Source organism: Gouania willdenowi, chromosome 3 (genome assembly GCF_900634775.1).
Source record: "Gouania willdenowi chromosome 3, fGouWil2.1, whole genome shotgun sequence".
NCBI lineage: Eukaryota > Metazoa > Chordata > Actinopteri > Blenniiformes > Gobiesocidae > Gouania > Gouania willdenowi.
Window position 1 is genome coordinate 30,831,428 of NC_041046.1, and position 23,386 is coordinate 30,854,813.

Below are 23,386 nucleotides of genomic sequence, written 5' to 3' on the forward strand. Positions count from 1 at the left end.
CAGCATAGGCATGTTTCTATTCAGGTGGTCCTCCTCAGTTTATCACACACACTAGGATCAGAGGCTGATATGCTACAGTGAAACAATGCGCTATAAGTTACCACAGTGATTTAGCCCGGTAAGAAGTTAGCCAGGGTCGTAGTACAGCACACACTAAATAAATCCCGGGAGTTTGTGCGAAAAGAGGACATCCAGCTTCGTAGTACAGGCCCAAAAAGATTCAAGAATTACACAAGAATGACTGAACAAAACATACACGATTACAGTAAAATACACTAAAGGACAACAAAAATATGCTCAGATAAGTTATTATTTTAAATGCTGCATGAATGTTGATAATGTGGCCCTCTGATCAGATGCAGTAGCATTATTTCGGCGCCCACTGTGATGGAAGTTGCCCATCTCTGCTATAAACTAATTAGATTTTTAAAGCAATGCTTGTGTTTAGTGTCATATTAATTTAAATTTATTGTGCACACTGCTGCACTGTTGCATTATTTCCCTAATATTGTAGTTATTGCACAGTATATTAATGTTATTTGGTTAAAATGGGTGGGACCTTTTCTTTAATGTTGCTCTTTGTGGAAATATGTGTATTCTGTGCAGCATCATCCTTTTAATCCAAAGACAATTTGACTCATGAAGTCTTTATTTATGATGAATACACTGACGCACTAAGCTGTCATGTGACTCAGTGGGATCAAAGAGACAAAAAATAGAAATAGTCAGCTCCCAGACTGAATGGCTGCAGGAAATACCTACAGTGCCCAGGAATGTGTCAGTCTGTTGTGTGATACTTGGGTTCTGCAGTGTCTCTGAATCACCTCAGCAGTATATACCATGAGTCATGTTTCCAGCATTGTCTGTGTAAATATGCACTGTCACCAAGTCTGAACAGAGGCCTGGATGGTTTGTTAAACTATTGTGTTTATAGAATATTATAGCTAAGGAAAGCATATTACACTGTTGCAGGGTGACTCATTAAAACAGTGTTTCTAAACTACCATAATGAGCATTTATCAATTCCATCAATAACGTTGATGAGCACTCATGTCCAGCTCCATTGTTAGAGTGATTTATCAGTTTACTGTATATGTTTGGCTTTTTTATTTAACCATTTGATATCTACCAGCTCACAGAAGAGATAAAGAGAAAAATCAAACATCTATTTTAAAATGGAAGTGTAACTAATTATAACCACATTATTTAACAAACATGTGGTTTACCGTGTTATATTTTATACATAACATTTATCACGCTGAAGGACAAAGTACTTGCCATTTTTTTCCCTAAAAAAAACCGTTATAACATGGTAAAGTGGTAACATTGTTGAAAAGGTTTCGGGTTCAGTGCAGTATTTATAAATGTGAATTTGGCAACTATCTGATAAAATATGAATATTATTTATCCAATAGTTCTGTATTTTTTTTTTTTTTTTTCCAAAATAAACATTAAAATGGATCATGCACTGAAACTACATTGCTACTTCTTCATCTATAAGCCATTTATAAACATTTGCACTAAAAAAATTATGAAAAAAACTGTTTGTTTTATTCAATCTTCCAGGAAAAGTTTTAGATTTTGAGTTTTTTTTTTTTTTTTAATAAAAATTCCACTCCTGACTTTTGGATGTGAACAGCTTAAAGAGGAGTAAAAGAGGGTGTAAAAGCGGAGGGGGAGGAGGATCAGGCAGGGTAACTGCAATCTAACCACTAAGTCTGAAGATGTTCCAGCAGCCCACCATGCGGTCTGACACAACTCCCCTGAGTTTGGATCTTTTTATGGTTTTATTTCTGCTGCCGGTGTTTACCTGCACACACAGGATTGTCACAAATATATCGGAGCTGCAGATTATCCACACAGCAGGTAAAAAAAAAAAAAAAAAAAATCAAGAAACACACTCCATAGCTGCATGAAGGTTTTTTTCTTTATAAATATCAAGTGTTTTTGTTGGATGTATTTATCTTCACTAATATGATGGATGACACCAACAGGTACACCTTTTTAGTTAAAGTAGTAATCTTATTTATTCTATGTCAGTATATGGAAGGGCATTCATGTGTAAAGGTGTGTAAACAAACTGAATCTATTTGACGTGTTAGTAAAGCATTTTATTTTAGTTTGTATAATATTTCAATTTAATATCCTTATATACAGTAACTTGTTTAGATTATAAATGTATTTTGTAATGTTGTTGTATGAGTGAGGAATGTCCCAACAGATCTAATATAAGGATAACAAATTGGAATGAAAAAGAACCACAACCTAAATGTAATTAATGAACTCAACCATTGAGAACATCAGTCTTTAAAATTGGATAAAGTTTGAAAAGTGAACAAAGAGAAAATGAAAAATATAAGCTCACTTTAGTCATTTCTTAATGTTTTCTTAATGCAATTAGGCAAGGCAAATTTATTTGTATACCACGTTTTATTTTATTTTATTTTTTTACCCCTATTCGTCATGTGATGAAAGGCAGACATTTGGTACCAGAAACAGAATTGGCAACCAAAGTATCAGATTTGACCTTAGTTACTTAGTAACGTGTTACTCTACTATGACCACTTTTTCAGTAACAAGTAATCTAATGCCTTTCCAAACAACTCGTGCTACTGTACATACTCAGAGAAAATATGACAGGTACAGGTACATACAGTACATACATTATGTCAGGTCAAAAAGGACTGTCTTTATTTTATATTTGAATAGACTTCAATTGATCTCCATAGGGAAAATTCACATGTTGCAGCAATACCATAGAATAGCAAAAGTAAACAGAACAAAAATAAATGCCAGCATAGAATAATAGTACAAATATACAACTGTTGGACGGACAAAAATTAGAACAATAATGTACAAATTAGGGAATATGGAATGGGGGTATCAGTGTTGTTTGTGTTTTTTATATATATATATATATATATTTTTTTTTTTCTGGTACCGGTGATAGTTTTTCAGGAGACACATCGTCGATGTTACTGTTAAAAATGCCAAGAAAAAAGGTCCGCACAACTGCGTGGTTAGCTCCCAATTTCAGTTTTAATTTACACCAAAAAACCGTGACGTTTCGGGCTGACCACCCTTCATCAGACAAGCTGTTAAAAATGCACTTCCAATAATATGGATATTGGCAAAGCTGGTTGTCGTTTTTCTGTTGAGGCAGTGTTTGGTGTTGTCGGCAGCTGCTGAGTGCTACTAATAAATAACTTGTAATCCAACTTAGTTACTTTTAGACTAAGTTACTTTTTAAAGCATTTATCAGATTAGTTTTCAAGGTACAGTAACTGTGGCAAAACTCATTTTTTAGATACTGGTTTCCCTTTCATCTATATTGTTGTTTAGAGATATATTTCCTAAAATACCACTTTGATGGTAGAATGTTATTCATAGCAAAAAAAAAAAACACAAATCGGAGCTAAATATGGGTAATCCGAACTGCACTCAAACCAAAGCCCTTCCAAACGGTCGTCCAGCAGTACAACAATCAACATTCTTCAATGACGTTGAATAAGTATGTCATGTTGTCTCACAGGCTTGGGGGTGAAGGAGCTCACACACATCGTTGCCCAGCACAACAGACTACGCAGCCGTGTCCAGCCAATGGCTGCTAACATGCAGAAAATGGTTGGTTAATTCTAACCTCTTCTTTCTCTTTAGTGCTTACTTCTATGTGAGTGTAGCAGTGTGTTCTGTGAGAATTTTCCTGTCTTTTGTTTTTTATTGTAATTTTGAAATTGTCAACAGCAGTTAAAATGATTATCCTGCACACTTGGATGACTCTTGTTGTTCTAGTTGACATGAATGTGAGCCAACAGGGAAGGAATGTGTGCAGCAGCAACAGTGGGAGTAACAGTGCAGTCACTTGGTTCCTTTGGTTGTTTTTTTTTTTTTTTTTTTTTTGGTTTCAAATTTTCCCACAAGATCCTCGATAAGCAGGAAGGACACTTGAGGTTTCTCTCCTCTCGGTGCACTCACAGCCCTCCTCAAGGTGCAACAAAGGCTGCTTTTATTGCACGCTGCAGTCACTGAAATTGATTCTCGTACTTGAAAGTGAAGTCACTAAACAAAGGCTGGAAAAAGGAAAGCTTGAGGCAGAGCTGTTATCATCTGTCGTGATGGTTATACACTATACTGTGAGTGAGAAGGAATGGTTGGTGCCCATTTACTGTGCTCTGCTGAAAGCTCAGCGATAGTGTCGGCCTGAAATTTAATTTAGTCTTCAGGGATTTCTTTAGTAAGGAATTAATAACTTCCTTCTAATTTGAAGCTGCTCGATAAGACATTTCTGAAGTTGTATAATGCTTATACCTTAATGGATGCTTGCAAGTGTTTTTATTTCATTAATATCTAGATTTCTTGTGGTATTTACCAGTAAATGTGGACATGATTGACTTGATGCCATTTTTAGGCCAGGCTACCGGACTCAAAACTCCACTCACTTTGTTCTTCTTGTTGTTGTGTACACTAGTTAAAATTGCAACTCTTCTGTTATTTGTGAACGGATCGGGCTAAAATTTGGTAGGTATAATCTATGGATGTGTACACATTGACAGTCGGAGCCCGGTTTTTGATATGGGGTCCAGGGGGGCCAGTGGCCCCATTTTTCAAATGAATGCAGTTTGGTATGAATACTCTATGAATGAATATGATGAGACGCTCGGAGTAAATATTGCAACGGTTGGTGTTACCGAATCATTGACACATACCAATACATGAATGTGGCCCATTACTCTATATGTGCCATGGGGGTGCCAGGGGGCTCCCGGGGGCACCATTTTTCAAATGACTACTCCGTTAATGCTCGTTGAATCAGGCTGTAATTTGACATGGACATTCAATGAGCGGATGTCAAGAGCCCCTTACCCCCCATTTTTGAAAAGGGGGGGGGACAGGGGCCCATCCTCTTTTCCGGTCATTTCTAAATTCATCGAAACATAGTCGTGATACATCGTTTCAAAGGCAATTCAACTTAGGCAATTTTACGTCGCACAATTTCATTTGTTTTACTCGGTGGAATCGAGCCATTTCACAGAATTCTTGGGAAGGTGGTACGTGCTATTCGACGCCGAGACGTTCCGCGGGCCTGGACGTAGTTCATCAGAAGTTGTTGTTCTAATTTGTTCGCAGTATTTCCCGTGATATCACCTCACTCTGCGATTCATTCAATTTGGAATCTTTCCATGCAAACCAGAAAATACTCATCTGCCACTACTGTCGACGGGACTTCACATCCCACAATGCAATGCGCAAAACTTTTTGGACAATGTTTACAGTGGACATCAAAACCAACTTATACAGTATATGGCAGTTTTGACCTTTTCCCTATCTATTTGGAGTAAATGATGTTAGATTCATTAATATGAGGCCCACGCTATGATTGCATCTAATAAAATAAATATCATTCTGTAGAAAGACGGACGCTCTGAACCTCCTTATAACACTCTATCTCTTTGTTGTTTCACGTAATTTTTAAGTATATTGCTAAGAAATGTTCCGGTCTCCTCTTCTGTTTACACGTACCGCATCATGTTTTCTCGGAGAGAAGTGACACATTTCAATACTGAAACGTCTGAAATTCATCCTCATGAAAGTGTAAATACTTGTTTGCAATATCCGAGAGTTCTTTTGAAATTCAGGTGTTTCCGTTACCAGTTTTTATTGCGCTATTTAGATTTCGCACATTTCCAAGGGTAATGGAAACGCAGCTAGTGACACCAAAGTTGTATTGCTGGGTAGCGATGAGGTTTATGGGAGTTTCATCCATTTAACTTAATTTGAACTCGTAAAGCCTTTTATAGAGCTCTTGTGCTGAACATATTTAGCTTCAAAGGGTTAATCTCTAATTGCTATAAGCTTAAATGACTGCACCTTAGTCCATCCTCTGGTTTTTATCTGCAACAATGCCTTGCTTTAAAACCAAGAGGTAGTAACGGGTTATGAAACTCACTATGCACTAAATACCCCCTTGGGTTTAATATTAGATGTGTACTCGGACAAACTGTCACTTTGTCATAGATTACATCTTCAAAGCCACCAACACGAATGAGCCTCTTTCTTCAACTGCTCTTGAGCCTCAGAGAACTGCTCTCAGCTGATAAGGCTGTAATGAGAAAAAGAGGATGTGGATAATCATCCAGCTTTCACAACTCTGGTATTACAGGTAATTTCCCTGTGAAAACCCTTGGAGGAAGCTTTCCCGAGCTGAAGAGGCATATTAAAGAGCTTTACTGATAAACGTTAAAAGGCTCAAGGCTTTTGCTTTGTTTGTGAATATCTGAGTGGGTTTTTTCCTTTTTTTTAACCTTCCTAACAGGAATGAACCAATAAGCTTTGTGGTGAGATTGTGTCGAGGTGATGATTGTTTTGTAGCACTTCAGGCTTCTCTTCCAGGAGGAGATAAAATACCAATATTTCAGAATTTAATGATGCTTCTCCTTCTTCTCCCCCAAAAGCCACGTCCTGAGGTTTTCATCGAATTTTCCTATTTTTGGAAGTATTATAAAGGTCACATATATCACGTTCACAACCACAAATTACAATTTAGTTTTCTTTTTTTGTGTGTGAAGTCAAATTCCTTCTGAACTTTCCAAACTTCTGACGATGCGCAGACTGAAATTACACCATTTGTGTCAACATACCCACAGAGAGCAACTCAACCAGAGCCCAAAATGAGACTTTAGCCTTTCACATTTGATACAATGTGACAAGCTTTTAAATTGACATGAAGATGAAACATTGCCCAGTGACCTTAAAACCTTTTGCTGACATCAAAGACTTACGCTGGCTGACACCGAAGAGCAGAGTAAACAACCACAAGCAAAAGTCCAAGACTTTAAACCCTCATATATTCTACTGTGTCTTCTGGGGAAAAACATGGCTTAATCCAACAAAACACGCGTAAACATTTTCTGAACAATTCTGTAAAGATTAGGATTTGATAGCTTTTCCATTAGTCTTCAATGGAAGTAAAAGTGCCAGAGGAGGAGTGTTAAAGTCTGCTGGTTGCTTGATTGAGCTACTTCAAACCCTTATTGCTGAAGTGTTTATACTTGTAAGGACAAAGCAATTGTCAAGCTGGCTTCTTGGCTTGTTGTTGGACTGGCAGCTTTCCCAAGGTGCTGCTCAATTCTAAGAGTGGATATGAGCAAAAGAACACTCTTTCATTCAAGGTCGAGTAATGCTACTAAACTATAAACTGAGTATTTCAAGAGTTTAAGGATAACAGAGCTGATGTGCTTACAGAGTAACTAAACCCCAAACCCATCTTTTTCTGCTGAATACATATGTATTTGAGTATTAAGTAGTGCTGTTGATTGATCCTAGTCCCACTCTTCACATTTTAGTAAAAGTATTAATTTTGCGTATTTAATTGTAAAATGTCAGACATACTGACCTCTGAGTCTAAGGGTTGAACACCGGCTTTTACAAGTACATTTTGCTATTGGCTGAAACGAATTGTTTGGATTGCCCTGCGTCATCGACTTTCACTGTTGGCCCCGTCCCTTCTTTAATAGCTGAGAGGGTGGAGCAGTTTTAATTGACAGTTTTAATGAGGAAGTCTAATGTTCCGTGTGTGAAACAGCCCACTGTAGCGGTCATGTTTTTTACTATGTGCTTCTATAAAGAGCTGATTCTGTTCTAATCAGAAGGTTCATCAAGCTATGTGTGTGTTTCTGTTTGTCTGTGTGTGTGTGTGGATGTGTGTGACTGTGTACATCTTATTGCTATGTGTATGAGATGGAGGGAGAGTAGGGCATGTGTGTGCATTACGTCTGTCTCTGCACACAGCGCTGACTGGCTCCCTGAGTGGGCGTGTCTTACTGCTACAGCAGTAACGCCCATAATCAAGGCATTTTTTTAATTTTCCCCCTAGTGGCAGGTCAGCAGAAAGCAGGGGTTTAGTTACTCTTTCAAGAGATTTAGCTTATAACTAAAATAAATGACAACAAAACTTCAAAACATAGCAAAATTAGTATGATAATTCAAGTAGAGTTATATTTTTAATTCAAGCACCTCATAATGGATACATGCATTTACAGTGATGAGGCAAAATGGAGGGAGAAATGTTAATTTTGTTTTAGTCCTGGTCTTTTGACTGAAATGCAACTTAGTTTATCAGGACAAATTCAGTTATAGTCTAGTTTTAGTAACTAAATGATATTAAGATTTTAGTTGACTAAATCCTTTACAGATATATTTAACTATAATATAGCATAAGAGTTTATGCATTTTTAAACATTGAATTATCATTTATTAACCTGATATAGGATGGTTTGATGTGATCAATGAGTCACATTATCACATGAGTTATGATTGGATTGTATACCATGTGATGAAAATATGGTTTCGGATTTATAACTCGATGAAAATGTTCCTATATTTGTGATATAGTTTTTGTTCACTGTTCACATGATGCATTTTTTAATTAGTCATAGTCTTGATATTGTCACCAAAAAAATGTAGTCAATGAAAACGATCAACTATTTAGAGTCTACAAATATAGATAATAAACAGTCTTTCAAGGTTTTCTAATGTCTTAAATTTAACCAAGTCTTTTAGTTTTACTGGATGAGATGAGAGAAAATATTTATTACACTAGCCAACCACATGTACTTTGCTGATTGTTATTTTTTTCAATATGCAGTTTATTCACATTACCAAAGTATGTATTCCCCAAACCTCTAAGCAATATGTCCGATGCGTTAGTATAAGTGAGCAGTATATTATGTATAAGATATACTGTCCAGCATGTGTTGTTATTATTAGTCCCTGATGGAAGTGAGGTTTTCTGCTGATTGTCACTCTAAGAAATGTATCCTTGTACACACTTATCATCAGTTGCTCTTATAAATGTGTATATATATGTATGTATATGTATATATGTATATATATATATGTGTTTTTTTTTTTTTCATTTAAAAAAATATTATTTTTTTTTTCACACGTTCAGCTAAAAATTGTCAACCATCTTTTGACTTTATTCATTTCTCTTGTGACTTCTGGTAGGGATATAAGCAGCTATAAATCCTCACCTGTACACAGAATATTTGTGTCGTCCACAAACAATATGATTTCTGAGATATGTTGTTGATATTTGATGAACAAGTTTAAGTTAATACGTTTTTTATTATTCAATTTGTACAAACTGTTCTATCTTATACAGATCACTTTCACCCAAATGGAACACCAGTCCTCTCATGTTAAGTTTGTGATGTTTTCTGAGGAATGAACTGTGATTGATTTAAAAAAAAAAAAAAAAAACAAAGTCTAATAATATACCTAGTACACAGTGTTGCTTTATGATTTCCTCTACAAGCTCCATAAGGAGGAGCTGTTCTCATCCACTGTCTGCAAACTAACTTCACATAAATAAGGCTCCAACAGAGCAGCACGAGAAAGCAGCACACTTCTTTTTATCTACGTCTAATATTAAACAGGTAGTTATGAGCCTTTGTCCCTAGATTATAGACTTCACTTAAAACGTTAGTCTGAGACGTTGCTCAAAGAAGTTTGGTGTTAATCTGTACCAGGGATAGGCAGCTGTTGTCACAGTTAGAGATATAAAGACTACCGATATATCCTACTCAAGTAGAAGTATTGTTACTTGATTGAAATTACAATTAAGTCATACATAAAATACTCAAATACAGGTTAATAGTAGCTCAATGAAATAGTACTCAAAGTAAAAGTTACTAGTTACTTTCATCCCTCACGTTTATTTTTGGTAATAAATCTTGCCACGGTTCTCTTGCATACAGTAAACATCTCATGTATAAACCTAAAAGGAAGAGACCAAATCTTGCACAATTGGAACCTAATTTATTTTCCACAAAGGAATCTGTATAAAATAAAAAGTTTGTCAAAATGTACAATTATTAAAAAATAAAGAAATAAATGAAGTAACACCAATGAATTAAATTCAAAAATAATTTAAAAAATAATTCTCATGATTTAAAACTGAGAAAATAACCAGCATCCCATGCTGTTTAGGCATTGTGCATTACATTTAATCTGGTTGGTCGGCTATGATAGAAGAATGACTAGACACAACAATCACATGCATCACAATTGATTGTTGTCTGGTGATTTCAATTTTTGTAGTTTCACAATGTCCATTGATCATTTTAAAACAAAAAAACTCAACCATTACTGTTTCCTCAGTAATGGTTGATTTAGAAATATACTCAAAAAAGTACAAGTACCAATAAAAGCAACTCAGTTACAGTAACGTGAGTACTTGTAATCCGTTACTTTCACCTCTGGTCACAGTGAGGGCCACAAATGTGTTTCTGATTCAAGAGCCACATTATCAACATTCATGTCAGCGTTTAGAATAATGACCAAACTGAGCATTAACACAGGAAAAAACAAAGGGATTTGTCTTTGTTTGTTGTCGATTTGGTGTCGATTTGTAGAGTTTTTGGAGGCATTTTGTGTATCTTTGTAAACATTTTGTGTATTTTTTTGTTGACCTTTTGAATGTTTAAATTGTCTATATATTGTCACTGAACAATAGGTTGGTTTTTCCATACAGGAGTGGAACGAGACCTTGGCGATCGTCGCAAAGGAAAGGGCTACAATGTGTCAAGCTGATATTCCTCTTCATCAGTCTTCATCCTTCAGTCACATTGGTTGGAACGTCCGTCTCTCTGTTTATGGCACCGCCTCCTTCTCTGACATCCTTGACTCCTGGTTTGAGGAAGAAAAGAACTTTCTGTACCTGAGCGGCCAATGCAGGGAGAATGCAACCTGTCAGCATTACACACAGGTACAAGGTTAATAAATGGATGGGCAAAATTCTAAAATCAGTCTACATCGATATTGGTTGTTCCACTGACATTGAAAAAGTCATATGTGCTGTTTTTTGAGACATTTTAAAAAAACAAATATGGCACTTTTTCCATTGCTAAAGTTTAATAAGTATCATTTTGCACAAATTATGTTTATTTTTTGGAATACATCCAGTGAGGCCTCACATTAAAAGTAGCCTTAAATTGTTATTTCTATGGAAATATATTTACATCCGCTGAGGGTGTGTAGTTTATATTTATCTTACAGATTTGATCTATAATTTTCCTTTCACATGTTGCTTCAGTCAGCATGACAGAACCACATGGCACCATTTAAAGAAACCTGTGATGATTTATTAGCTGCAGTGGCTGGTAAAAGGAAAGACATTGATTTGGGTGAGATTTACTGACACAGCCATTTTCAAGGCTGACAAAGTTAATGATTTAATGTGTGTACAAATGATCCAGACTTCTTTGAGTTAAGTCATGTGTAATTGCATTCGATAGTGTCCTTTCAGTTGTTTATTGAGGTGGCTTTTTAATGAGTGCCAGTTGCAAATGCAGTGAAGACATTTTATTAAATTGGTTCCATTTGGATTGTTGAGTTACGGATTTTAGAATTTTAATCACCATGTGATGCAATGCAGTAACCTTTCCATTGCCTTTCTGCATTATTAGTGCATGATTTCCATTGTTGCGGTAACATAAAGAAGGAAGAACTGAATTCAATGTGGCATAGAAGGACTCGAGCTGCAGTATATTCTGTATTTTGTTCTTTCTTTTCAGTGCTCACTATATCTAAAACCTCTCTTCCTGTGTAGCTGATCTGGGCAACTTCAAGTCAGGTTGGCTGTGCCAGCCACTTGTGTCCGAGAGATGAAGACCTCTGGGAAATATTTGTCTGTGCATATTACCCCGGGTAATTCTTGCACACTTTTCTTCCCCTTGACATTAAATCGACCTTCATATGGCTTTGACAAGATGGTCATCTTGTTAAATTCAAAAACCATTGCATGAAGTGCTCACCAAGAGGTGGTTCAAACTCATTTACTTGTTCCTAACAAGAGCTCTCAGAGATCGCAAACCTCTGCCAAGTTTAGAGGAGTTAAAGTCACATGCATGTAGTGCTGTAGAAACAAACATCCACAATGTGCTCCAAAACTTGTTCTGATACTGTATCCACAATACCTGCCAGATCATCTACAAAATCAAACTTGTTCTTCACCAGCTATCCACATTTCATTTAAATCTGTTCAGAACTTTTTGAAATATCCTGCTAACAAACATTCCCATTAACAGACAGACGGACGGACGAACAAACGCTTGTGAAAATATTACTTCCTTGGCCGAGGAAATAATTCAGTTTCAGCATAGAAATGCTCCTTTTGCAGAAAAGTTGAGGCTGTAAACTAAGAATCCTTAAACGGCTAAAATAGTCTTGCATTAACCTTCCTGGATAATCTGCTTCGTTTGGGTTGGTGTGAACATGCAAGCATAGTCTAGAGCGGATCAGCTGGGCAAATAGACCCCTTAATGGCCCACGTCACTCATGAGGTGGCTGGAGGCAAAAACAGGAAGCGCCGCTGGCTAAAGTATAGATTTATATATATAAACACTAAGACAAGAGCGGGATTCATCAGCGTAGCTCAACGGTGGCCTTCTTACCACAGACAACTAACGTTCTGACATTCTGATGCGCTCTACGGTAGCTGTTGGAAGGTGAGTGATCAGCTTAAACAAAAACATCCTGAACTCAATGAAATATTGACGGATTTACAAATGGTTTGCCTTATTACAAACCTTATTATAAATAGGTATGACATAGGATTCTTGTACATGTTGAAATTGCCACTTGAAAATTTAAATAATACATGCACCAGTGACATTGATGTAATGAGCGTGGCCAGCTGTCTGAGGTAAGATGGCCACCACGTTGCTACGTCGCTCCCCATTGTCTAACAGCATGGGTAAGTCATCTAGTGTTTATACATATCTATGGTGGTTAGCCTCCAGGCTAAGCCCCGCCCAAAACAAAATATGTCACAATGTTTACAAACCATTGAAGGGTCTATAGTTTTGGCCTGACCTTTTAATCAAAGTCTAGAGCGATTCATGTGTGTTATCAAAACAAACGCTCCATCAAAGCGTATCAAAGACAACATAGTTCACACAACATTGTGGGGATAATTTCAACAAAACATCAAAACCACCGTAAGCACGGCAACTTGTTGAGAATTTTTTTGCGCGCTCCTACACACTCGCTTTGGCGAATAGATGAGACCCTCTTCTTCTCATTTCTGTTTGCATGCTGAGGGAAGTCTTTATTCCAGTAACGCTCCCAGCTGACTAGCTCATGCAACTGCATCAGAGGCTGTTTGGAGCGGATCAAAAAGTGTGCTGGGAATACAACACTGAAACAAAAAAATATTGTTGTTCTATTAAATAAATGATGTATCTTATAGTTCCAGTGTTGGTATTTTTACTAATTTTACATAAACCCACAAACAGAAGAGGGAGAGTGTTGAGCAGAACGGTTGGTACTTGTTCTGCTGTTGAGTTTTGTTGAAATCATAAACAAAATGATAGGTTTCCAGCCCTTAAGCTACAGATATAGTTTATGAACTGACAACATTCCCTCCATATAAAACATACAGCATACATCCATTGAGTGTCCTGATGATCTTTTCATTTTATTTTATTTAGTGGAAACTGGGAGTTGAATGGCCAACTGGTGATGCCCTATAGGTCAGGGCTGTACTGCTCTCTCTGCACCTCTTCAATGTCTGGCTGCTATAAACTGTGGGAACATGTCAGTGGACTGTGTGGTAAGAGGGAACTTTTATACTCACATTTATATTGATACCAGAGTTTATACGGACAAGGTTTGACATAATGAGATGGAACATACTGTCTTTGTGTGTTTGTTATTAGAAATCCCCAAAAACCCTTGTCGCATGAGCTGTGGACAGAATGGCCATCTGAATGTTTCATTGTGTAAATGCAACTGTGAGCCAGGATTCACTGGGCGCTTCTGCCAGGGTGCCATCGATCAATTATTAGTTATTCACGTAGTGTGAATATTCATATTCACATATATCTTGAAACTTTGTCTAATTTTAATGTCTTGAATTTCAGTTCGGTGCAGCGGGCGGTGTGTTCATGGTCATTTCAAAGAAGAAGAATGCTCTTGTGTGTGTGATGTTGGCTTCGGTGGTGCTGACTGTGCAGGTATATGCGTGCTGTCTCTTTTAGTTTTTTTAGATACCTGAGCAAATGACTCTCTAAGACAGCTCAAACTGAAATAAACTTTTTATATACATTTTTTATAAAACGTGCTTTATCTTGCAAAGGGAAATACTGTAGTGTTTGCTGGAGTCAGTTTTATTTGATGTATTTGGAGTCATTTATATTCATTTTTAAGCCTTCAAAAAGACGTGATAGCCTTTTATATGCGAGCATCATAGGCGGAGTTTGACATTCGTGCCAGGGTGGGGCAAAAGAAAAAATGAAATTAAGTAAATAGGCTGTCTCGAGATTCGCGTCAACCACAATGTGTGTAACATGTACAATAATTCAAAAATGATTATTACCATAATTGATCATGTTGATGACAAAAGTGTGCATCAATTTGTCGTAACGTCCACCGCCTCGAATACGGGTTAAAATACACGTTCTCACTAATTCACGCTCAATGCTTTTCAAAGACATAGTATCATATACCGTTTGGAAGCTTAGAATCTTCCATTTTTAACCAGACAGTATAAACCATTCTAAGACACAACCATCACAGCAAACAGTCAATTATTTTGTCACACTCCTCACCTTTAAAGCGATGCCATGTCTTATTGAATCCATGTATTCCATCAAAGGTAGTCTCAAAATCTTCTTAAGACAATCAAAAATCCAATGAATCCCATGCAGCATTTAGTTCAAAATACAGTAAAAATAAAATGTAATATCCTATTTATAAGAAGAAAGCAGCTCTGCAGTGATTTATTACTTTTTATTATAATTTTTACCTCTGTTAGGCTGATCGTGTCATTAAAAATCCTCATTTTTAGATTAATGTTGAAATTTCATGATAAAATCAGGCCGGCTCTTGCTACGCCATACATGAACTGCTGGGCGTATGTGTCACCTCACCATTTACATTGTGAAGAAGAACTAAGTCACATGACTCGAGTGTCAAAAAATAACTTGTATTTTTAAAAGAAATAAAAATGAATTCATATATATTTTGTACAGTCACTGTGTTTTGTGGCACTTAAAAACATTTGTATATTATGTACATTATACCCCCCCCCCGTCCCCTCCCCAAACTCTGCTTAGAGCGATCATTTCACCATTTTTCAGCCTGTCAGCGTTTTGAACATTCTTGTCTGGATGCTTGTCTCTCAACAGTAAAGATGCAGTTTCCCTTCCACAACTGTGATGTGATTATAGATGGGCACTGCTTCATGGTGTCCTCTGAAGCCGATACCTACTACGGAGCTAAAAGGAGCTGTCAGGTGAGAGACAGGTGTGTGTTAACCAGCAGATGGAGCGCGACCACCTGAGAGCACAGATTTATCCACATATTTATCTTCTGTTTGTCCTGACTTTGAGCTTTATTGTTGAAACCATCAGGAGCTGGGAGGGATTTTGGCTCAAATCCACAGTCAGAAGGTTCAGGACATCCTGGCATTTTTTCTGAGTCAGCTGGAGACGAACAACAAAGTCGTCAACACTGACTTTGAAACACAAAACTTCTGGCTTGGTACCTTTGTTGTTGCTTTTTTATTTTATTCATCTCATGTAGTAAATAATTATCCAAACACCATCACCTTGAGCAGCAGGAGCAGATTAGGCTGTGTGTTATTTCTAAAATAGACTTATTACTAGCTGGAGGTGGTGGAGATGGCACGTTGATAAAGCAGCTGTGTTTTTTCTCGATAGGCTTGACATACAAGCCTCTGAAAGACTCATTTCGCTGGGACACGGGAGAGATCCTGAGATTCAGCAGCTTCGCCTTTGGGCAACCTGACAACCAGGGGTGAGGAACACAGCACAAACTGCAGAGCACATCAGAAACAGCTGCTGCTGAGATCGTGTAAAGGAGCAAATCCGACAAAACAGGCACAGTTTCTGTGTGACCTTCAGAATATTTTCTGTTTCATTTCAAAATATAACCGAACACACGTTTAGTTTGACATGTCACCTTCTCCCTTAGCACTAGATGTCTCTCTATTTCAGCCTCAAAGCTCTTCCTCTACACTCTTTGAACGAGATGAACATCTCTGTGAGAGTGTTTGTTTTTCATTTAGAACTTCAAGACTTCAAATCACATGTTGAACATGTTTACTTTCTATTTTCTTTCTTTTCCAGTTTTGGCAACTGCGTTGAGCTGCAGGCATTAACTGCTTTCAACTGGAACGATCAGCGCTGTAAAGCAAGGAATAGATACATTTGCCAGCATGGTAAGGCTCTTAAAACAACAGGGTGGATGGTGTGAAGTAGTTCTTTCCAGTGTAATCTAGTAAAGTTTTCTTTTAGTGGCAAAAGTTGGACCGAAACTCAACAACTTCAATAAGTGGAGGATATGATAGAGGAAAAACTAAATCGGAAATAATAAAAAAATAAAATAAACACATGGGTCTCAGATATAATCTTGAACATTTCAGAGGTGCAGGCAATATCACAAATATCTGAACTTGGATGGTAACTTGCAGAGTGACCATAATAAGTTGTTGTTTTTCTTCCATAATCTGTCTTTCCAGCTCCATTTTTAGAAACATTCCTACATTCTGACACACTCTTCAAACCACCTTAGGCATAAACTAAAGCAGAATTCATACATATTGCATGTATTTCTTTACAGTATTGTTAAATGAGAGATTTTTACAAGTTCCTCCTCCAGCTTAATAACTACGTCACCAACTCACAAACGAGTTGAAGGATTTGAGTCTCATGTACCCCAAATTTACCTGTGTGGGTGTTGCATGTTTGCAGATGCAGGTTTTGTTTCATCTACTCACTCGTGTAGTAGTTTTCGTATAATATTGGACAAGAGATTTAAGATTGAAGAACTGTTGTGGTCTGTGATGTGGGTGTGTTTTCAGCTATGTGTGGGTCCTCATTTCTTAATGTCGTGAATTTGTCCTTGTTTGTTCTGCATTAGTAGATGTTTTGTTCTTTGATGTTTCCAGATATTCCTGCTTGTCTCTTTCACTCCCACTTATCGGTGTGTCTGTGCTGTGAGCAGTTAGGCTCGCTCCTGTTTTGTACTCGTGTTCTGCAGGCATCGTCCCCTCTCCAGGTTTTCAAGTCAGGTTTTGTTCTCCTTGTGCAATCTTTATTTCGTACTTATAATTTTGTAATAAATGTTACGCCTGCCTGGTGCCCTAATTCTTCCTCTGCATCTGGGTCCTTCCACACCTCACCTCATGACGAGATCAATCTTATTGGTTGACAGAAACAATTTAAGTTAAAGTGAAAAATCTGCTATAAAACATGCCTTCATAGCACAATAAATTATCCCCCAATAAAGTATTTTGTTACTGCCAATGCCACCTGTTAACAAGGATGTGTGCGAACAACATTAAAGGTACTGATGACATTTTATAATTAAACAGGAGAGCGCAAACCTCTGCCAAGCACCAAATAAGCTCTTTTCCAGATATTGGCAGTTATCTGAATCAGTGACCCTGATCATCACTTTAAAGGTTTGAAAGAAAGTATAGATAGATGGGGATAGAAATTTTGGAAACACTTTATTTGAACTTTTATACATAAAGGCTGACATTACGCTGTCATTATTATAGAATGAAATCTGTCTTTAGCATGAATAAGGTGCCATGAAGGCTGTCATTAAGTGTTGTTCATTATCCTAACCCTAACCCCGAAACCTACCCTTAACCCTAAACTTAATACTAACCCCTAACCCTAACTAACCCCACTAGATCCTTCACCTAACCCAAAAAATGTCAACATAGCTCTAAAGGTGTCATAATTTAGCAAACAACACTTAATGGCAATTAATGACAGCCTTCATGGCACCATATTCACGCTAATGACAGCGTAATGTCAGCCTTATGTATAAATCTTCAGGTTTATCTATATATTATAGATATATATACATTTATAATGCATAAAAGGTCTGTATGTGCATGTGTGCGTGTGTGTTTGTAGAGCGAACATCTCGTCGACGCTGTTTCTGTTGGACTTGAAACTTTGTCAACGGCTTCCAAATACCCCAAGTTTGTTAATCTTTTATTTTGGAGTAATTTGGTCATTTCAAAATATTTATTTTAATTTTTTTTTACTTGGACGCCACAATCAAGTTTGACCAGAAGTGAAACCTATTCAGCTTTTGATCGTTCGCTATTTAGACTGGACATTATGACTGGCAATGGCCGTGGCTGTGTTTAAAGGTAACGGAAAAAAATATTATTTTATTATAAATGCTGGTATTTTCACCACGTGCTATATAACCAAATGTGCACCTTGAATGTACACGCTGAACACACACACAGCGGTTTAGAGAGAGAGTTGCGACAACAAAAGAGTTCCCGGAAGTTTCAAACAGTTCCCACGGGGCTGTTTCAATTTTCTCTACACACTGCACCCTACGCCCCTCTACGAAGTGTGCACTTCAGTAGGTCCAAATGTATGGGCACCTGCATTTCTTCTCCTTTTCTTCCTTCTTCTTCCTCTTCTTCCTCTTCTTCCTCTTCTTCCTCCTCTTCCTCCTCTTCCTCTTCTTCCTCTTCTTCCTCCTCTTCCTCTTCTTCCTTTTTTTTCCTTTTTTTTCTTTTTTATTCTTTTTCTTTTTTTTCATTTTTCTTTTTTTCTTTTTTTTCTCTTCTTTTTTCTTTTTCTTTTCTTCTTTTTCTTTTTTTTTTTCTTTTTCTTCTTTTTTTCTTTTCTTCTTTTTTCTTTTTTTTTTCTTTTTCTTTTTTTTTCTTTTCTTTTTCTTTTTCTTTTTCTCTTTTTTTCTTCTTTTCTTCTTTTCTTCTTTTTCTTTTTCTTTTTCTTTTTTTTTTTTTCTTCTTCTTTCTTTTTCTTTTTCTTCTTTTTTTTCTCCTCCTCCTCCGATGTCCAACTCAGTATCTTGTTGCAGATCCTCTCCAAAATGTAATGGAATCTTCCATGGCGTAAGGTCTATTTTTAGTTAAAATGTTGTACTGTTGACTTCATCCTGCTAACAGACAGACAAATAAATAAGCGGAAGTGAAAATATTACCTCCTTGGCGGACCTAATAATTTAATGAAAAATTCCAGTGATTTTTTTAGACCCGCTGACTAAACCTGGTCGTATTCAACGACTCTGCACGCACGCAGTGAGAGATTAGCTGTAGTCTATAGATTGATCCGTGGGGTGAGTGAATGTGCCTGATATCGCTGATCACTATATGATAGCCCTGTAACCTTGAACAGAGGATGTTGACTGTGACATTTTTCCAAATACCTCAGCTTGCCAACATAGTCAAAGACATGTATGTTACAGATTTTAAAATAAATGTGTTTTTATACAAACTTTAAAACGTACTCCTGGCTCAGAGATGGCAAAGGCCAAGTATGGCTTTGGTGTGGGGTGTTTTCTGTGTTTCATTTAAGATTGATTGCTTCTGAGAATTCTCACAGTTTTTCCTCAACCTGCTGCGCTCTACTGTGTACGAGCAATTATGCTGCGTATTTCCTGACCCCCACCAATAATGATCACCACAGGGTGGAAGGGGTGGAATGTTAATCGAGTGTGTTTAATAAATGACATAAAAACCCTTTTGAAAATTTCACATGATCATGCCAACAGATTTAAACATCTCACTCAGTCCAAATCGATGGCAATCACGGCATGTCATCAAGAGTCTTTGAGTAATCAATATGTGTCAGCTGAACAAAGGCTTGCGGTGTTTAGACACACTCGTACCACTTACATCGATCATGAGGAGTGAGGTGGTGGCAAGTGCTTAGTTTGGCCCTCTTGAGTTTGTCTTTCTAAGTGCTTGTTGTGTAGTCTGGTATTGATCATATAGAGTGGCTTGAGTGATCTGCGTTTAATGCTTTGTTGGAAATCTTTTCAACAAGCTCCTCCCGCTTGTGTGTGTGTGTGTGTGTGTAGAACAAGAACATTGCCCTATGAGTAAAGACCTCAGGCTCCAAGCATAAGGATCATCAACAAAGCCAGTTTTATGTCTATACACGTCATCATCAATCATTTTCTCAGCCTTTCAAATACAGAAGAACTTTATAGAAGAATGAAAGAATGTCATGCATAAATTCAGCTCATTACGAGCACAGGGAGCCCTGCAGCCCCCTCACAGTCATTTTCAGCCATCACTGCTGTGTTGTGTTAATTGGTAATAAAATCACAAGTTGTTATCATACAGACTGAGGGTGATACTAAGACAATGTGTTCACTGTTTCACACGACACTGAACACCTTATTCAGACACACTTTTCTTTTTTCTTTAATTATTATTATAAAAGACTGTTCTCCTTAATAGATGTTTGTGCTTGTCTTACAGCATCAGAGCATATCGCCCAGTGGAACAATGGCCGGTGACCAGGAATTTCTGCATTGCACTGGTCTTTCAAAGATACGTTGGCATTTGTCATATTGTATTTCTATTTTTATGTATGTTTGTTGACATGCAATGCGGTTAATTTTAATGCTATATTACTTTAGAGCAGTGTTTCCCAAACTTTATTACCCTATGTACCCTATAGCCTTTATGTCTTATCGCAAGTACCCATTATACATTATTTATTTGTGTCTGCAGGCTCGTCTGACCTTGAATTTAATCCCTTTCATTCATTTATTTCTGATGTTTTGCTTGTTTTAGAATTTGAACTTCACCTTTTGGTGTATTTTAAAGAGTCGTCACATATTTTTATTGATGGATGAGAAAAAAGTTTGTGTGCAGGTAAAAAAAAAAAAAAAAAAATCGACAATGTTAAAGAATAAATTGACAAATGTTTCTGTGTAGCTCCTTAGAGGTGTTCAAGTATCCCTAAGAGGTACACGTACCCCAGTTTGATAACCACTGCATTAGAGCTACTATAACTGCTGTACATGTAGATTTTTAAAAAAGTTTTTGTTACATTAATTTGTTTGTACATTATTGAGATTTTTGCTTAAGAATGAAACACTCAAACACACAAAAAACTAATCCTCCTGCATTGTTTACTTCCAGCAATCAGAGGAAAATAAGTAGTTGTTTAAGGCTGTAAATACAGCGCTACAATTACATTTTGTTCTGCTCAAAAGAGAAGTTATAGATATATAAATAAATGATTTAACAATGCACAGCTGGGCAGTATGAAGTCATTTAGAATCAACTTCAGTAATAATATTATAATTAATAATATACAAGAGAACAGTTTATTCTTCTGTTATGTTTGTTGAAGACAATTCATTTCTGAGTATTCAGGACTTTCCAGCTGTTTATCCTCATGGGTTCTCCACACCACTTGTAATTTTATTTATTTTTTACACTGAATGTATTCAGTTAACTAGGCTACGAAATAAAAATGAATGAAAGTGCTTTTGGATTGGACTTAAAAATGTAATGTAGTTTTGTCCAAATGGCTCATTGCCTGCATTTTAATGTCTGTCTCTGTTTTAATTTATGTTCATTCCAATCACACTTTACAAATACTTCATTAAAACAAGCACCTTGGTAAAGGTGAAAAAAATTAATTTTCATTTGACCACACACAATTGACACTGATTCTGCATTAGGTGGTGCTAATATAGGCTAGTTTGCATTTAATTATTTTAGATTAATTAAGATTAATGTAAACTCGTGTTAAGCATCCATTCCATTGTTTGCCTTTTGTTTCTTCAGCGTCATGTCCTTGTAATATTCACTGCAGCCATCACTATGTGTAAAGCTGAGACCATTAAGACCTGTTAAACGTGCTAAAAAAAAAAAAAAAAAAAATCATGCAGAATTAGTACAGACATAGTTCCAGGTTTGTTTAATCAAATTGCACATGTTACATATTGGGAGGAGAAAGTGCAAATATATTAAAATATTTATGCATTTGCATCATCCCATATTGCATAGTTATCAGAGGCAAACACGTTAAATGTATTGTGCAGGTTATATGTTGTGTGTTTGACAGATGCAATCCTTAGTAGATGCCCCATACTCTCAGTGCGTGTAGTGACGTTTATGCATGTTTGTACAGGTGTAGACTTTTAGTAAATCAGCTCCTTCCAGTTTTACATTCAGTCACAAACCTTACCTTAATCTCAATTTAGCATCATTTATTCATACTTTACACCTACTTTTCTTCATCAGTATTACATCCAGTGGATGGTGTTATGTGTAAAGTTTTATTATTGTATTCTATGCTGTGGTTCTTTTGGTAATTATAGTTAAGTCAAATAACTATCAGATGAGTAAACATTTCTACTGCAGATGTTTGCTCACATTGGACTGGCAACCTTGCAGTTGATACACAAAACTGACTAACTAGTCTTGAGACTAGTTAATTATAAGAGTTTTGGATTTGTCTATTGGTTTTAGTTCTTTTTGTTCATTTTGTTTTAACTTTTGGTTTTTAAATTCAGTTTTTAAGGCAGACGTTCTAGTTTTTTTTTTTTTTACTCCATATTGTCAGAACAAACATTGTACAAAAAACCCCAACAAAATATACAATTTAAAAATACTTCATGAAAAGACTGGTGAACAGTTATCTACAAATCCAATACAGCAGTCCACAATAGCCATCAGTACAAAATGTGTGCAATACTGCTTCTGAGGTCAGTGTAGTATGCGGGGTAAAAATCTCCTGCTTCCAACTGTTCCAAAAAGTACCCATCTCTTTGGACTGCATTTTTCAGTCACTTTGTTATCAACACGCCATGGTCACATATATATCACTCTGCTTTCAGTGTTATAAGCGAGACGGGGTGGCTGTTTAATTGTTGCTCATTCATGGATCAGAACACGCTGAGATGAACTCATATATGGACCACGGAGAGTCATTAAGAAGACGTGGCGTCTAATAAACTTTTTCGCTGATGTGTTGCCAAATGTCTTTGACAGCCTGTCAAAATAGTTCTCTCTCTCTCTTTGTGTGTGCGCGCGTGCGTGCGTGTGTCTAATGTGCTCACACTGCTTCCTGGTCTCATGGTGCCCCCTGATAAGCTGGTGCTGTAGAAGGCTTCGGAATGGTGCTGGTGGCAGTGGAATTAGCTTCCATTGTCATGATAATGGCAGTGATACTCCTGCCCCTTCCAACTCGCACCAGCTATTGTATGGAAACAGGAATGCAATTTCTCCTGCAGAAGCAACCGACAATCCTCTGAGAGTGAAAGGTTCCTAAATGACTCTCAATTCAGGCAAAGCTGAGGGAACTACAGCCAATTAAAGCAGGAGCAGCAGAACAGTGCCGTCCCAAAAACCCCCAGCCTTGTCTCGAAATGCACATTAAGCAATACCACCATTAGTTGGTGTATTTCTCTTCTGACAAAGAACATTTAGTACACATTTTTCTTCCTATAGGCTTCGTTTCCTTTGAGGGACAGGCAGTGTTTGTTAAATAACACAGGGTGTTGTTCTGCACAATGTGGACTTGGATTCAGCATCACCAGTTTGTTATTT

The 23,386-nt window shown here is 37.0% G+C and overlaps 1 protein-coding gene across 1 annotated transcript; it reads left to right on the forward strand.

The window, feature by feature from the left end:
* The first annotated feature begins 1,747 nt into the window (after nt 1–1,747).
* On the forward strand, nt 1,748–20,561 carry LOC114458798 (C-type lectin domain family 18 member A-like). The gene is made up of 12 exons (XM_028441184.1): nt 1,748–1,866; nt 3,533–3,624; nt 10,535–10,768; nt 11,612–11,709; nt 13,494–13,615; nt 13,722–13,829; nt 13,926–14,018; nt 15,192–15,298; nt 15,417–15,546; nt 15,726–15,822; nt 16,155–16,246; nt 20,297–20,561. The coding sequence occupies exons 1-12, from the start codon at nt 1,782–1,784 to the stop codon at nt 20,332–20,334; spliced, it is 1,296 nt and encodes a 431-aa protein (XP_028296985.1). The 5' UTR covers nt 1,748–1,781; the 3' UTR covers nt 20,335–20,561.
* Nucleotides 20,562–23,386: the final 2,825 nt, after the last annotated feature.